The 17,811-nt window shown below is 36.7% G+C and overlaps 1 protein-coding gene across 2 annotated transcripts; it reads right to left on the bottom strand.

Annotated features, from left to right (window-relative positions):
- Window positions 1–5,756: 5,756 nt before the first annotated feature.
- Window positions 5,757–16,108, bottom strand: abcd4 (ATP-binding cassette, sub-family D (ALD), member 4). Of its 2 annotated transcripts, XM_034307909.2 has the most exons (19): window positions 15,701–16,108; window positions 13,346–13,464; window positions 12,355–12,482; window positions 12,070–12,209; window positions 10,715–10,831; window positions 10,441–10,566; window positions 10,277–10,327; window positions 10,058–10,152; window positions 9,521–9,642; window positions 9,257–9,348; window positions 8,738–8,827; window positions 8,455–8,660; window positions 8,067–8,158; window positions 7,360–7,396; window positions 7,227–7,276; window positions 7,079–7,131; window positions 6,885–6,961; window positions 6,687–6,802; window positions 5,757–6,039 (listed from the first exon to the last, which is right to left on the bottom strand). In XM_034307909.2, exons 1-19 carry the CDS (start codon window positions 15,730–15,732, stop codon window positions 5,971–5,973), a joined length of 1,812 nt encoding a protein of 603 aa, XP_034163800.2. In that variant the 5' UTR covers window positions 15,733–16,108; the 3' UTR covers window positions 5,757–5,970. The 2 variants fall into 2 exon arrangements, with proteins under 2 accessions (XP_034163800.2, XP_034163806.2); XM_034307915.2 differs by lacking the exon at window positions 15,701–16,108 and having other exon boundaries at window positions 12,355–12,477.
- Window positions 16,109–17,811: the final 1,703 nt, after the last annotated feature.

Raw genomic sequence — 17,811 nt, 5'->3', positions numbered from 1 at the left:
AAACGAGCCCCTCCACCCCTCCACCCTGACACACTCATTCTCTTTTCTCTGCAGCCTGACAAATGGCTGACGAGCTCATATCACATCACTTCTTCCTCCTGTCCAAAATAAACCTGTCCCTGAGCAGGTCACCATCTCCGCCATCTTACAGCTACAAGCCCAGGAGCAGGACACCACTTACCTGAGACCCTGCATTACATCTACAAACGTGTAGCAAGTTTAAACATCCTGCACAACAGCCTGGCGGATGAATTAAAAACATTAATAAAGCATTCTTGCCTTTCTCCTGAACTGCAAGATTTTCATTATTGCATTTCGTTATTTCAACTTAATATCTCATTATTTCAGCTTAATATGTTAGTTCAAGATGTCATTATTCCAACTTTCAATCATTCATAACATTAACCCACTGACAGGTGAAGTGAATAACATTGATTATCTTGTTACAATGGCATCTGTCAAGGGGTGAGATATATTAGGCAGCAAGTGAACAGTCAGTTCTCGAAGTTGATGTGTTGGAAGCAGGAAAAATGGGCAAGAGTAAGGATCTGAGCAATTTTAAAAAGGACAAATTGTGATGGCCAGACAACTGGGTAAGAGAATCTCCAAAACGGCAGGTGTTGTGGGATGTTCCTAGTATGCAGTGGTTAGTACCTACCAAAAGTGGTCCAAGGAAGGACAACCGGTGAACTAGTGACAGGGTCATGGGCCCCCAAGACTCACTGATGCATGTGGGGAGCGTGGGGGCTATCCTATCTGGTCCGATCCCACAGAAGAGCTACTGTAGCACAAATTGCTGAAAAGTTAAAGCTGGCTATGATAGAAAGGTGTCAGAACACACAGTGCATCGCAGCTTGCTGAGTATGGGGCTGTGTAGCCACAGACCTGTCAGAGTGCCCATGCTGATCTCTGTCCACTGCAAAAAGTGCCTACAATGGGCATCATGATCATGAGCATCAGAGCATGAGCATCAGAATTGGACCATGGAGCAATGGAAGAAGGTGGCCTGGTCTGATGAATCATGTTTTCTTTTACATCATGTGGAAGGCCGGGTGCGTGTGCATTGTTTACCTGGGGAAGAGATGGCACCAGGATGTACTACGGGAAGAAGGCAAGCCAGCGGCCTCTTTCAGGATAATGAGCTCTGCCACACTGTAAAAATTGATCAGGAATGGTTTGAGGAACATGACAAAGAGTTCAAGGTGTTGACTTGGCCTCCAAATTCCCCAGATCTCAATCCAATGAAACATCTGTGGGGTGTGCTGGCCATCAAGTCCGATCCATGGAGGCCCCACCTCACAACTTACAGGACTTAAAGGATCTGCCGTTAACATTTTGGTGCCAGATACCACAGCACACCTTCGGAGGTCTTGTGGAGTCCATGCTTCGACGGGTCAGGGCTGTTCTGGCAGCAAAAGGGGGCCCTACACAATATTAGGCAGGTGGTCATAATGTTATGGCTGATCGGTGTATTCTGAGTTCTAATTATTGCATATTCACTATTTAAAGATGTTACTTTGTGTTAATATCTCATTATGTTGACTTAACTATTTCAAGATATGTCTTTCTTTTGAGTAACTTGCATTTTCAAGATGGTATTTTGTGTTAATATCTCATTATTTCAACTTAGTATCTTATGTCACCTTAACTCTTTCAAGATGTCATTATTTTGAGTTATAATTTTCGACTGAATGACATTTCCAGATGTCGTTATTTCAATTTAATATTTTGTTATTTCAAGATGTGTTGTTATTTCAAGCTTATAACTCATTATTTTGAGTTATCTTGTTATTTCAACTTAATATCTCATCACTTAGACATAATCTTATTTTGCCTTAACTCTAACTTAAGATGTCATTATTTTTGCATTATCTCATTATTTTCCACTGAATGACTCATTTCAAGACATCATTATTTTAAGTTAATATCTCATTTTGACTTAATTCATTGTTTCGACATTTCACTCCAGCTTAATATTTAACACCCCACTATCTGTCCATAATACTAATTTATTAAATATTAGCTTATAATTCTTATTCTGTATTCTGTACCCCAGATCATAAACAAGTCATGTTGCGTTAGTGGAATTCAGTTGGCACATTTATATGTCTAACTATTGGTAATGGACTCACATGCGTTCCAGTTTGTTGCGTCAAATTCAAATTGTCAATTACAGAGACAGAATTCCACCATTATGGAATTCCGTGAGTCAGAATAATATTTGGAATTAAGGAGATAAATCAGAACAATGTGATATTGGGTAGAAATAAATGACCTGCACTCCACTTGCAGTTCAGGGCTGCAATACACTATAATTACACTTTACATTGAAATATAATCATTGAGATACTTCAGTAAACATTTCTTGCATTATTGTTTGCATCAACTTATCTTCTCATGCTTGAAAAATCCTTTTCCATGAGTCGATATTAGGTTATGAAAAAGGTACATTTTAGTTCACATTCGCCCCATGAAACATTTGGAATATTTCAAATTCACAGTCAAATGTTCAACAGGAAGTTACATCATCAAAATTTCCTGAAGATCATGGGAAAAAGGAAAGTCAGTTGTCTTATTCTCTTTTCATATATTTTTATATTGTAATATTGTCTGAGCAGGCCACTTTGAAATTACATCCCAGTTACCCAAACTATAGACTGAAAGTAAAGTAACTACAAATGAATTAAAGGTAAATATCATTAGAATGTCCGTAATGTCCTCGGGACATTTAGCATGGATACTAGTTCACCACATTTATGTATGTATTTGCTAATTCTATTAGAACAAACTCTATCCGGTAACTCTTTTAAGAGCAAAATGCAACCTGTCAGCAATGAAACATTGTCATTTTTCTGTGATCGAGTATAAGTTTCTTTGTTATCTCTACAAGCAAGCCAGTGGAAAAACTGACCCTCTGCTGTTTTCAGGCAGAAGGCAGGCGGGCTTTTACCGGGCCTGCGGCTCCAGTCATGCGCTTGATTGACAGCAGCAGGTCGAGTTTGGTTCGTATTTAAAGTGGCTTGAAACTCAAGCACTGAGACCTGCGTAGCTCTCGTAGCTCTACACTGTTCTGACTGTTTACAGGCTAGAGACCCAAGTCTGAGCTTTAATTCTGTTCCTGCTTCCAAAGACACAACATACACTGTCGAGTTTCCCCCAGCTAAAACAGGCTGAAGTTTTTAGAGAAAAAATAAATCAGATTTTAAAGAGAATTTAGTATTTAGAGATCCATAAAACTAACATTTACTACATTCAATTAAATAAGTATTATTTAAATTTTAATTATAATAAATAATTTTTTGTTTTTATGACTTGGGGTCCTATCTCCTTGGCTATTCCTGTGTGTTAATTATGAATGAATGAAAGAATTAATTAATCAATCAATTATTTAAAGTTGCTCCCCTTCTTCTGAAAACAATAAGGACTTTGTTAGTAGTTAAACTGAATTTTAATATTTTTATTACTGAATTTTATTTTTGCATTATTTTATGATAGAGTTGTACAACTCCTAAAGCTGTTTCTTATGGTCTGAATTATTTTTATCATTTATTTATTTTAAGCTGCCAGCACCCCCACCTTCAGAGGATTTGCAGGCAATATATAAAGTTTCTTTCTTTCATTTTTTTTTTTTTTTTTAATTAAAGCTACTGCTAGAGTGAAAAATAAAAAAACAAGGTTAAAAAAAAACACTAACAAAAAAGGGGGAAAAAAGATATACATATGCCTGTATATCAACAAATCAAACATAATTTTGCAGCAAAACAGGAATAAAAACACATAGGAGAATTTTTTTTTTAAAAACTGTAAAACTTGTGAATGGATCTCTGCTAAAGAAACCCTGGACGCCCTTGAATCTTGACTTTCATACAGTTTCCTATACAAGAAGCATGACATCACTGCAAGGAAAAAAAAACCCACAAGGCACTGGCATGTGGCATCATTTTCCAAAATAAAATTAGCACACATGTAAACCTATTATCTGTAGCACGTAACAGCTGTTTATTATAGAAGGTGATAAGTAAGGTGTAATTAAAAGTTCATTTATTACTACACTATTAATTAAACTATTAATAAAACGTTTCAGTGAGGTAAATTGGTATTGCTGATGACCAGGACACTGTGTTTCTAAATGATTTATCACGTGCATCATGCGGTCGTAGCACAGGACTGACGCATAGCCGAGCTCCTAATTATGCTCTGAAGCTGGATGATGATTCAGCAGGCACTGTGTTAGAAATAATGTGCTATCAGAGCACATACACATACACAAACACGACACCTAGTCTAGGGTCTAGTGGCTCTAAATCTTTTCCACACCTGCTGGAGAAACTTCCTACGGACATTCCTAGCATGGCGCCCCCAACAGAGCAGATACGGAATTAACAACTCGCATGATATTTCTTATATCTCAACATTCAGAGCTCATGTTAATGCTGCCATTTTCCTGGTTCTCTAGAGCTCAGACCAATCCAACACATATGTTTGGGAGATGTCAGTTGCTCTCAGGACAGCATCAATTCTGACATGTTAGAAACATTCCTTTGAGATTCCAGTCCATGTTGACATGACTGCATCACATGACTTTTGCTTTGTGACACAGCACATTACCATGTAGGAAGCATAAGAGAATAGCTAAATTATGGCTATAAAGGGATGCACTTGGCAAGCAAAAATACTCAAGTGATGCTTGATTGGTATTAGGTGGCCCAATGTGTGTTAGGAAAAACATTCCCCACATCATTATACCACCCCCACCAGCCTGAACTGTTCACGCAAGGCAAGTTGTGTCCATGCTGTTGACACCAAATTCTTATGCTGCAGCAGAAAAACTGAGACTCCGCAGACAAGCTGACGATTTTCCAATCTTCAGCTGTCCAGTTTAAGCGAGTCTGAGGCCACCATAGCCTCAGATTTCTGTTCTTGTCTGTTGTACCCCTTCCACCTCAAGGGTATGCATTCAGATGCTTTTCTACTCACCACGGTTGTAAAGAGTGGTTATTTGTTAAGGCTAGTTACCATAGCCTTCCTGTCAGCTTGAACCAGTCTGAGCAACCACATCTCTCAACAAAGTTGTTTCTGTCTGGATGTTTTTTGTACCAATCTGTTTAAACTCTAGAGATTGTTGTATGTGAAAATGCTAGGAGATCAACAGTTTCTGAAATATTTAAACCAGCCCATCTGGCAGCAACAACCACGCTACAGGCCAGGATGTTTTGCCATTCTGATGCTTAATGTGAACATTATCATGACTGGCTGATTGGATAACTGCGTGAATGCGCAATTCTAAAATTTCTAAATACTTCTGTACTTTTATCATTTTGTTAAAACCTCATTAACTACATAAATTTTGCCATATTTTTAATTTTTCACACAGAATTTTTTAAATCCCTTTATATTCAATCCAATGTATATTATCCTAAATCTAATGTTAGATAATCCACGTATAGTCTCTTAGGCTTTAAATCGTCACACACACTGATTCAGTTCTTGAAGACACATTTTTTACATGATTTTACATATTTAATTATTGCACATTTTGTATAGTTTAAAAGAAGTGCAATACAAAATGAATGTACACCTTCAACAAGTTAAATTTCATTCTGATATACACCCGTCAGATTTATTCAAACACTGAATCAATTCAATGAATCAACTGAATTAATTAAAGAATTGTCCCTTTGCTGTTATTACAGCAAAGTACATATACATGTATACAATTAAATTAGTTTATTCAGAAGTGAAGAAATGAAGAAAGATTCCAGTTTTAAATTTTATTCAAAAAGCATAACAGTGCTATCATTTCAGAAATGAAACGTATCGGAAATCAGGACCGTCCCAGGTCCAACTCGGAGTTTCTCATCTGATATCAAGATGTCGAGTGAAAAATTATATGTACACACGTTTTCTCTGTAAACTGAAAACATCTCACTTTTTCCTCCTGGGGGAAAGTCACTTATTTTGTCTGGAGATTCACCTCTTTTCCAGTTGAGTGAGTTCCCACTGACCGCCACCACACAGCCTCAGCATGATATCATGATACTGTTCAAAAAACAACACAAAAGACAGTATTATCTGTAGGAATTAAGTATATTTGACAGAAGTATACAAAATTTCCCCATAAACAGTATTTCCTAATACTCTTCCTAGGCAAAGACCCAGAGTCAAAACAATTTGATAAAAAATATTTTCTGATATTAAAAAAAAAAAAAAACAACACCTCATTTAAGGTACAATCGTAATCGTTAACATCTGACAAGCAATGGAACATTAACAAGCAATGGAACATTTCATTAATAGTGTTACAATTTGTGCCCAAGGATAGTAGTCAAGTAGTGTAGTAGTAGTAATAATAATAGTATTATTTCAGTCAAGTAAATATTTATTTTTATCATCATGCCCTCTGCAGGTGTCAGGGCAGTATTTTGATGTACATTATTACTATTAAAATCAAAACCAGAAGCAAATTTCATGTCACGCGTCCTTTCCCCTTTAGTGAATAGTTTTTTCGCTGGGCAAATCTTATTCGCATTAAGTCTGACCTCTGCATCAGCTGAAAAAATGGAAAGGTGTCGTTTTCAGCTGACTCCAGTATCACCTTAGGAGTCAAAATTGCTACAGATGGCACCCCTGTTTATAATAATAAACACATTGGACATTGTTTAAGTGTGTAACTGGGCGCTGGTTACCTGCTTCAGGCTGCTGCGGTGACCCAGGCTAATCAGAGTCATGCCCAGCTGTTTACAAGCTCTGTACATCTGTTCCTCAGCATCTTCCGTCAGAGCGCTGGTGGCTTCATCCAGCACTGAAACCAAAAGCAGTAATTAACACTACATCTCTTAAATATAGCTGTGTAGACAGATAATCAATGATTGATGAACTGTCACCTGCGTATTTCGGCTGCAGGTAGAAAAGCCTAGCGAAGCACAGTCTCTGCATCTCTCCTGGTGATAAAACATCATACCTGAGATTTTAAAAAAAAAAAAGAAAGAAAATTCTTTTCAATAGCCCAGCCTTTTGTTTACTAAAGTATTATTTCTGTTAGTAGCAGCTGACTGAGGGTTCAGCAGTTGTACTTCACCAGTTCCAGTCCACTTTCTCATCCAGACCTCCCGTCCTCTTCAAAAGACTGGACTGAAATACACGCAGAACGAGTAAATGAAGACAAACCTAATAAAAAATAAAATCTATAATAATCTATAAAATCTATAACTATCTGTAAGTCTTACCATCCCAGCTAGTTCCAGGTATCGCAAAATTCTCTCATCATCAACTGAGCCTGTGTAAAAGTTACTCATCTGATTAAAACATAGAAATAAATTATTGCAAAATAAATAAAAATTAAAATGAAATTAATCGTACCTGCAGCTGGATAGATGTCTTTTAAAGGAAAGATCACCTTCAGACAAATCAAAAAAGAAAATGTCATCAATAAGTAAGGAATAAAACAATCCGTGTCATACTGTTGTAGTAAAATAATCAACAACGGCATGGTGTAGCACAGGTACAGTTCTCATGACAAATTAGATACGTTTCCTACAACAGCACATCCTGAACATCCATTAGAGTTATATTTAATGTTGGCAAAACCAATCTTTATTTTTTTTTTCTTGAATTTATTTATTTCAATTTCTGCTTTTGTATTTTTTCCTCCTCTTCCTTTTCTTTCCTTCCATTTTGTTTTTTTTCTCTGTTTCTTCTCTCCCTTCCATAAGGGTGGCTTTAACAGTTCAAAAAACAAGAGTAACTTTATATATTGCTAACAAAGGGATAGTTGTGCTCCAAGCACATGGGGCAAAAAAAAAAGAAAAGAAAAAGACAAAAAGAAACATCTTACAGAAAACTTCACAGTATCAACAGTTACATCCGTTTTTTAAATCCGTTTATGTGGAGCATCCACCATACAAGTCCATGTGAACGAGCTGTTACTATAGAAACAATGACATATTAAAACTAGTGCTCTAAAATAAATCTGTAATTTGTCAGAGCTGCTGTTATAGAAAATTAATCAACAGTGCTGTGGCTCCATATCCATCTTGAGTTGCTGAAAGTTTCCTGGAAGATCTCACCTGTTCTCGAAGGGTGCCGTCAGTCAGGAAGGGTTTCTGGGGCAGGAACATGATTCCCCTCGGCCCAAAACACGTGTTCATCTGAACAGAACCTGAGAACAGTGCATCAGGAATGACAGTTTGATTATTATTACACATGATCAAACTCATTAAAATTTTTTTATCACAGTTCAGATTATTTTAATTAGCCCTTTCATGCATAAATTATTTATACACATACAGAAGAGACGATATTTAGAACAATATTGCGCAACATATGCGTGTTATATTGTTGAATTAACCACTGAAATTATTGAAGATCTTAACGAAGTAATTATTACAATAATGTGCTACACAAGACACAAAAAATGTCATACTTTCTAAACATTTCTTGCTGAATGACTCTCACCGTTACAAGGTTCCCACAGAAGGTTTAGGACCCTGAGGAGAGACGTTTTCCCTGCGCCCGTGTTTCCCACCACCAGCAGGTCTGTACCCTCATACACCCTGAGACTCAAGTCCTTCACCAGCAGATCCTCAGACACCGGAGACGTAAAGGACAGCTTGTCCAGTACGACAGCAGCATTGCTGGAAGTGCTCAAGGTTTCTCTATCCCTATTAGACAGATGGAAGTGAACCTAACTGCAGCTCCAGTCACTGGATACACAACCAAACATCAGATTATTTTATACCTGTCCAAGTTACCCATCTCCGCAGTACTACAGTCAGGATCACACTGCTTCCTGCTGATATCCTTCATCACTTCCTGTAGTTCTCCAATTCTGTGCAAAACCCAAAACAACTCAAATCACAACAAAACAATGGGCCTCAAATCACCATCTATCCATAATTCTATAATTTCTTTTGTACATCTTAATTTAAAGGACAAAGTAACCATGAAGTGCAGTTTAACAGGGAACCATAGCAAAAATATCTATCAGTAAATATAGTCTTTGTAAAATTCAAGGAACATCATATTATACAACATATACCAATACCCTGACCTTATTAAGCTATATATTAATATATTTGAAGTATGAAGCATGGTGGTGGTAGCATTACTTATTCCATGCACTGAAGCTATTACATACTTAGTACATAAAATGACAGATCTCAATCTCAGTAATCTCAATAATATCCACCTATATAACAAGGTACAAGTGCACAGTTTTTTAAAAGAATCAGAATAACTGACTCATCTTTTGACCTACCTGTGGGTGTAACCTGCAACATCGGAGACGGTCGTTGAAAGATCAATAAGCTGCGTGAAACAATTAATCAGGTACATGCACACAAAGGCATTCTGGAGGAAAAAAAAAACAAGAGAATATAATTAAGTTGTTAAAGTATGTATAGCTTATAGAACTATTACATATAAATTATGCAAAGTCACTGCATACCTTAAGTAAAAAAAAAAATTACTTATTGACTGGAAGTATTGTTTCCACAAATACAAAATCATTCATTAAAAAGACCTTGCTGACAAGAGCGGTGATCTCCCCAGGGGTCAAACCGTCGTACACACCCGCAAAGATGGGTATGGCGATGATAATGTAGCTGAGGATGCTTCCCATATAGTCAAATGTGTTTACTCCAACTGGTAATCACAAGATATAACAAAATGTAACCAAAAACAGACAAGTTACACCCACTGAGCTCAATGTTTCATGAAGGTTCTCAATTGCAACATGACGCCTATGGTTTTACTGCTGGTGGATTTACGCTTGTTTATTTCAAACTAACCAGTGAGGTCCCCCTCTCCTTCTCTCACTCTCTCTCTCTTTATATGTGTGTGTGTGTGTGTATGTGTGTGTGTATATATATATATATATATATATATATATATATATATATATATATATATATATATATATATATATAAACTGTTACAGCAGACTGAGCTCAAATAAAGTCAATCTAATGTTTTTTCAGGCAACATGACAACTAAAAAAAAATTGACCCTATGGTTTCTGGAGTGTGTGGTAAGAACATAGATCAAGTTAAAAACTCACGATAGAGCAGAAACTCCCAGTTTATCAGCTTCCTCTGTGTGTGCAAGAGACTCTGAAGTCTGTGGTCCGTCCGCACGTGTTCCACCTTCCCTGCTCTGGACACGAGCCGAACAACAGACTCAGTAAAATATTAAGAGACATTATTAAGAGACTTAACTGGCAGGAAGGACACAACACACAACACACACACACAGAGCTGTTGGTGCAGGACAGACTGACCTGTAGAAAGCTGCTGATTCTGCGCTGACCCTGATCTGCATGTGCTTGAATCTTCATGCATATAAAAACAAAGGAAATTAATTATTAGTAGTAGTAGTGGCTGTAGGAGTGAAGATGATGATGATGATGATGATGATGATGGTGAAGCTTCCTATAATATAAACCTCAAGTTTCCTTCCAGCTTTTCCTGTTCCACCAACGTGGACACGACGGGTCCAATCAGGAGCTTGTTGGCAACAGTACCGATGAGGAAGTAGCCAAGGACACTGACGAATCCAATCCATCCAGTGCTGCAAACAAACAAACAAACACCCACATGTTACACAGAAACCCCACTACTACACGGCAATTTATGCTAATAAACCAAATTTCTAGCAAGAAAAGATTTTCTTACTCCGCAAAACCTAGCTGTAATTGTCAAAGTCACAGGACACTCACATGTTAAAGCACTGGTACGAGTAGTAAGAGATGGTGAACGGGGAAATGACCAGTCGACTAGCCATACTGCTCAACTGCTTACACAACCTCTCTGCGTCCTGAGTCATTCTCTGGTCTCTGTATGACAAACACACACAAATCTGAATGCAGACACACACATTACATTGATAATACACTTAAATAGCTGTGGCTCAGAATTTTCAATGAACTTAGCCTTCAAAATGTCACCTATTAAAGGAAAGCCCCAAGAACGTTCCTGTAACGTCTCCTTATGGGAAGTTTGCTTTCATGTGCAATTTGCTGTAACTACGAACTAACATTCAGGAACATTCTGGTAATATTCCTGCAACATACTTTCAAGAAGTAATTTTTTTTTTTTAAACTCCTAACTATAAGCTAATGTTCCGAGAATGGTCATGTAACATTCTCTTACAGAAAGTTCACTTTAAGGTACTAATTTTTCATAACATACAAACTAACTTTCCAGGAACGTTCCTGTAACGTTCTTTCATTGCCTCATAACAGGAAGTACACAAATTAAGTAGTACTGTTTTTTTTGTAACAGCTAACTAATGTTTGGAGAATGTTGTCAAAATGTTCTTTTCTGGGAATTGGCTATAGGTTGCGTTTAGGTATTTTAGGTATTTGTCTCACAAATGAACTTTTCAGGAATGTCCCTGTAATGCTCGTTCATAGTCTCATAGCAGGAAGTCCACCAAATCAGTATTATTTTTGAAACAACAACCTAGCGTTCCTAGAAAGTTTCCATAACATGCTTATGGGAAGTTCTAGAAGTTGTGTAACTACAAAATAACTTTCAGGGAACGTTCCCATAACATTCCTGTAACGCACTTTCGTGGTCTCAAAACAAGTTTACTGATTTTTTTGTTTTTAAGGTTGTTTTTAAGTATAATTTTTTTGTAAACTACAAACTAAACTTCACAAAGTTTGCAAATTAGGTTTTTTTTTTTTTTTTTTTTTTAAATAAACTTTTAAACCTGCGTTCTGGGAACTTTCTCTTACAGTACAATCTCAAAATTTGTCAAAGATTGTTCTTAGGAGCTTTTTTTAAACTACAAACTAACATTCGTTCCTGTTCAATTCTTTCACAGTCTCCTAACAAGAAATTCATCAAACAGTCATTATTTATTCTTAACTACAAACTGAACCATATTAAAATGTTTATAGTGAAATATCTGTGAGGTGTTTAGTGATTCTGGCACCAGTTTGTTCAGTTATCAGGTACAGGGGGACACTGTTATTGCTAGCATGGTTATACTAGACAAAAAAATAAATTCAGCAATCTCAAACGTGAGTGATAACGGTCAATTATTAGTTAAAAAGAGAAAGGTTACGGGTTATCGATGTCCTTGTGGAGCACGTTGAGGGTGTAGTAGACCCATCTGCTGAAGTAATCTTGATGGAGGCTCTGCGTTAGACATTTCCTCCAGCTGATGTACAGGACATTGCAGATGTACTGTTCCAGACTCTTCAGCTGAGAAACAGAAACAATAAGCTCAGGTTTGGACAGATCACAGGTTTATATTACATTCTGGTATGTTATCATAGTGTTTCTATGGTAACAGCTCATAGCGGGTGCATTTAATGTCTATATTTGATCAATGGGTAGGTGAACGTACTGCAGAGATGAGCAGGATCAGCAGGACGGAAAACGCCACCAGCTCCTTAAACTTGCCGTAGTTCTTCTCCGACAACACGCTATAGAACTGACTCGGGATCAGACCCACCTGATAAACCACCAGCTGAACTGACACGGAGGAACAAAAATAAAAAATCATTATTAATCATACTCAATAAATCTCCTAAAAGAAAAAGACTTTTAAACAATTTACAAAGCTACCACAATCCCTGCGTATCATCATTTTTTAAAATTACTTTGAGCTCCTCAGGCAAAATGGTGACTTAGTCCTGAACCCCCTGAACTAAGGAAAGCGAAACATCAGTAGGTCATTACAGTTTTATTATCTCTGTGGAAAAAAAAAAATTACGTTGATATGAAACTGTCATAATAAAAGTGATTTTAATGGAAAAGTGCTGAATATTTTGAAAACCTCCTGCACTGTTACTGGTCACTGGTTGGATCTTTAGTAGATATCTTGAAAAACTTAGTTTATGGCTGCAACTGACTAATTCTATATGAGCACACTAGCCTAAATAACTGCCTAGCTTATCAGTGTCATCTGAACAGCTAAAACGACTAAAGTACATTCACAGATTTATAAAAACAAAGGAAAAAAACAGCTAACAGCTTTGAATTTTTTCCACTTCAACTTTTACTTGCTTTAATTTTCACATTATATTTCATCAAGTGAATTGAAATACTGTTTTCATGAAGACAATCAGTATCCTTTAACACAAGTCAGAAGATAAATACTTGGTCTTTGTACCTGGTGGTAGCCTTTCTTCAAGCAGTACAAGCCCATAAACTGATCTTAGTCAGCAAAATACCTTCTAACACCAGATAAAAGAACGTTTCCTGGGCTTGCTGACGTGTCAAAAAAACGTGGCACTACATTATGTTTAATTAAGGGTCGAGTTCTGAGTAGTTACAGAATGAAATCAATTAAGAATCAAGCTCCAAAACAGCATCCGTTTTTTTTTTTTTTTTACCTAAAAGAGTGACTCCGAGCAGCGTCCCGTACATGACAACATTCTGACTGCACCAGCTCGGGAAAAGCACTCTTACAATTCTGCAGAATCTCTTGACGAACCTCCAGTCCAGCCTCGGCCTGGAAAAAAAAAAAATAGGATATAAAAAAAAAAAAAAAAAAAAAAAAAACCTGAATTAATTCAATCCTGATGCTCCACTTTCTGCTCTTGTGGACGATCCAACATGGACATGCTAAAGACTTCCATTTCCCCAAATACAGTTTAATGCCTCAATCACTAAAGAGTGATTAATCTCACCTGCACACTGTACATTCGTACCTACAGCCCTAAAGCGATGCTCAAAATTCCAGCCTCTCCTCGTTTTAAGCTTCATGTCTGTTGCTTTCATTCACATGCTGGAGTGAAGTGTTACCTCCACAGACACCCACTGAAATCGCAACACTTTCTATACACTGTGCACTTCATTTCAAATCATATTCTACAACAGATTTCATGATTGTGTAACCTGGACCTGTGTGTGTGTGTGTGTGTGTGTGTGTGTGTGTGTGTGTGTGTGTGTGTGTGTGTGTGCACCATGATATTCATTTTACACCAAGAAAATAAACACTAATACACACTAAGCCACGTCACATTTTAGTATCTACTAATCTAGCTGATGAGTAAAATTAGGAATCAAGTCTTGAGAGCAGATGATTTCACAATTTAACCTCTATTTTTTGGTTTTTGGGCGCTTTACATCCAGCCCATTGTTTTAACCTTAACTCTTTAACTTTTATTACAGTTAAACTTTTTTGTCAAATCAGCTGTGTGCAAATAATATAATCCTATGAAGCAATGTGAGACATAAACCGAAGGACGTTCAGACAAGATGTTAAGGAGGCAGTGAGCTACAGGTTAATCAGTGGGACTGAGAAGGGGTGTGGTTTTGGGCAGGGGATTCTGGGAACTGGAGCTCAGGGAGGCAAAGCTGTCCTAACTAGGTAGCTTTGGAAATAGACTTATTTCTATTAATTATTAAACATCAAATAGTTAATAATTCTCTACAAAAAAAAAAAAGCTTAAATAACCAGAAATATAAATTCATCTCCTCATAACTGCAATGTTAGTTTGTAGTTACAAAAAAATGATACCTAAAAGCATCCTTTGGTGTGTGTTCCCGTTGTATGATCTATGGGTTAACAAAGTCAGCGCTGTTCCCAAAATGTTCTGTAAACATTAAAATAACATTCTCTTACGCTTATACGATAACTAATAAGGAATATTTGCCAAAGGTTACTTTTAGGTGTTTTTCCAACTACAAACTAACGCCCCGGGAACGTTCCTGTATTGTTATGAAATGGTTAACCTAAATAAATAGATAAATAAATAAATAAATAGATAAATAAATAAATAAATAAATAAAAACAAAGAGGAACCAGATGTTAATGTTAGGGAAACATTCAGTGTTTGATAGGTAACCTGACAAACTTCAAGAACTTCCTGTAAGAGAACATTATGGGAATGTTGCCAGAATGTTAGCTCGTACTTAAAAAATAATATAAAACAAAAATAATGCCGATTTGGCCAAAAACTTCTTGTTAGGAGATCATGAAAGAAGATTACAGGAACATTCCTGGACGGTTAGTTTGTAAGAGAACGTTACTGGAGCATTTCCTGAAGGTTTGTTTAAGAAAACATTACAAGAACATTCCCTGGAGGTTACTTTGCAAGAAAAACATTACAGGAACATCAAGGAAGGTTAGTTTGTAAGAAAATGTTCCAGGAGCATTTCCTGAAGGGTTGTTTAAGAGAATGTTACATCAACGTTATGAGAACGTTCCCTGGAGGTTACTTTATTAGAAAAATGTAACAGAAACATCACAGAATGTTATTTTGTAAGGAAGTGTTCCAGTTTCTTTAAGAGAATGTTACAAGAATGTTACGAGAACGTTCCCTGGAGGTTACTTTGCAAGAAAAGCATTACAGGAACATCACAGAAGGTTAGTTTGTACAGAGAATGTTACAAGAATGTTTCCTGCAGGTTAATTTGCAAGAACATATGACAGACATGTTACAGGAAGGTTAGTTTGCAAGAAAAAAAGTGTCTAAAAGTCATATTTGGTGAATTGGGTTTCAGTTGTATATACATATATAAACCCATATAAACTCAATAGAACGTTGTTATAATGTTCCTAGAACGTTATGAAATGGTTTCCAAAGAATAAAAACACCCAAAGTGGCCCCAAGTGCTGACATTAGGGAAGAGCTGTGTGTTTGCTGGAAGAAATGATTCATATGAAATGATTACAGCGCGTTTATTTGGTGTTTATTTGATTAAGAGCAGTAAATAATCTGTTTGTTTGTTTGTTTGTTTACCTTTTGGGAGCGGTGTTCCTGGAGGTCGGCATGGCAGAGACACGGAGAGAGTGTGTGTACACACACACACACACACACACACACACACACACACACAGTAAACGTGATCACTCAGAGCAGTCAGAAATGATGTTTATTAGCTTTACTTCTGTCCTTCAGAGTGTAAAGTCTGAGTCCACATGTGACATTACAGCAGCACTCCTCCTCCTCCTCCTCCATCATCTTCATCATCATCATCAGTTACGCTACATCTTCATCAACATCCAGATTTCATCCCAGGAATAATGTTTCATTAATGAGACTTTAATGCTCAGACTCAACTCTTCTAATGCACTTAGAATATTGGCATCTTCGAAAAGAAAATACTTCCTGTTTCAGCTGACGTTTACTCAGATGGTCCAATCAGGAGAGAAGTACTGGTCCTTCTTCTTCTTCTTCTGCGCCTTTTATCAGGTTTAGAGGCTCATCGCCCCCTAGTGGAGCACTGTGTAAACTGCAGTCATGTTTAGCCCACTGCGCTGCTGAGCTCTCCATTCTGATTGGTCAGAAGGGGTTTGAGCACACATGTTGGTTAAACATAAAAAAGAATGTGTAACCTTTGTCATGGTGAAGTTTTCTGTTTGGACAGGTTTATGGAAGGAGTCTCCAGTGTCAGCACTTTAAAAATAAACCTGTAACTTTTGGTCAGTTATTGAACATCACGTCACCTTTTTTTTTTAATCCATTTATAGTTACATTTAATGTTGTGGAACATCCACTAAACAAGTTAGCTCCTGTTCTCACTTATGTTACAGCAGCTAGAAATATTCATTCCCTCACCTTCCTCTCTGTCTCGAAGGTAAGAAGATTAAAAAACACACAGCTTGTCGTCTTTTATGTTACAAAGAAACCACAAAGCATGAACTCCTCCGTCCTAAAGATGAAGGAAACCTTGTAATGAAAAGCTGACACTGGAGACTCCTTCCATAAATGTTAAATAAACATCTTCTTACAGAAAACCTAGCATTTTTCTTTGTTAAATAACAAGACATTTTTAATATGTTTACTATTAGCTTTAGATTACATGAAGCGTCCAGTTTATGGGTCCTTGCATAAGCTGTTACTATAGAAACGATAACGTGTTATAAAAAGAGGTTTCATAGATGGATCCAAAAATTCAAATTCAAGAGGCAGTAACAATCCAGAATTTCCATTTTATTTTCATTGTTTAAAATGTATAATAACATAACAGGATTTGATAATAAATCCCATGGGCACAAAAATGTTCCACCGCAAGAGACTATTTACAGGAATGAAAATTAACATAGATACCTCTCCTGATCGAACGGGACGACGGCTACGCTAACAGTGCTGCTCTGGAATCTTGAAACATTGAAATGTATTTATTTATTTATTTATTTACTTACTTACTTACTTACTTATTTACTTACTTATTTATTTAATTAATTAATTTAGGTCAGATTTGTCAAATTTATTGCTGAACCAATTCTGGACAGCGTTATTATATTTTCTAAAAGAAATGGGAAAGAATGAACCTAGGATTAGAAATAGGCACTGTTAAACATTAACAGGTAATATCTGAAAGAAAAGAAACAGAAAAGAAGAAGCGTAACATAAGGTTCTTAGTTAAGACCATGCATACACAGCACATGGCTCAGTAAACAATAATTCTGATTGTTCATTCGTTTTAGTCCTCGTCTGTGTTATATTAGAGGAGCTTTATTTATGACTACTTCGTTCCCCCTTCGTCCTCTGTACATACGCTGTACCATATACAGTATGGCTACGATATTTAACAAGCAGGAGCGTGGTGAACACTTCTATATTCTACACTGTTACGACGGGATTCATGAGTTTCGTCTAGAATAAAAGAATACGATTCTTTTGCTGAATCGTTCCAGGACATAAACACGTTTCAAATTTCCAACATTGCATCAGCTGTTCTTTTTTTTTTTTTTCTCCACAAAATACAAAGTACAAATGGAAGCTATATTGGTTATGCGTGCGATATCGAGTTAAGCCAAAAAAAGAAAAAAAAAAGAGGGAAAGGTGATCAAAGGTTTGAATGTCAACACACATAAAAACAAATTGTATTTCTTTTTAAAAGTACT

The sequence above is a fragment of the Pangasianodon hypophthalmus genome, chromosome 1, assembly GCF_027358585.1.
Source record: "Pangasianodon hypophthalmus isolate fPanHyp1 chromosome 1, fPanHyp1.pri, whole genome shotgun sequence".
NCBI classification, from domain to species: Eukaryota; Metazoa; Chordata; class Actinopteri; order Siluriformes; family Pangasiidae; genus Pangasianodon; species Pangasianodon hypophthalmus.
Note: the sequence above shows the minus strand (reverse complement) of the source record. Positions and strands in the feature narration are given on the sequence as shown.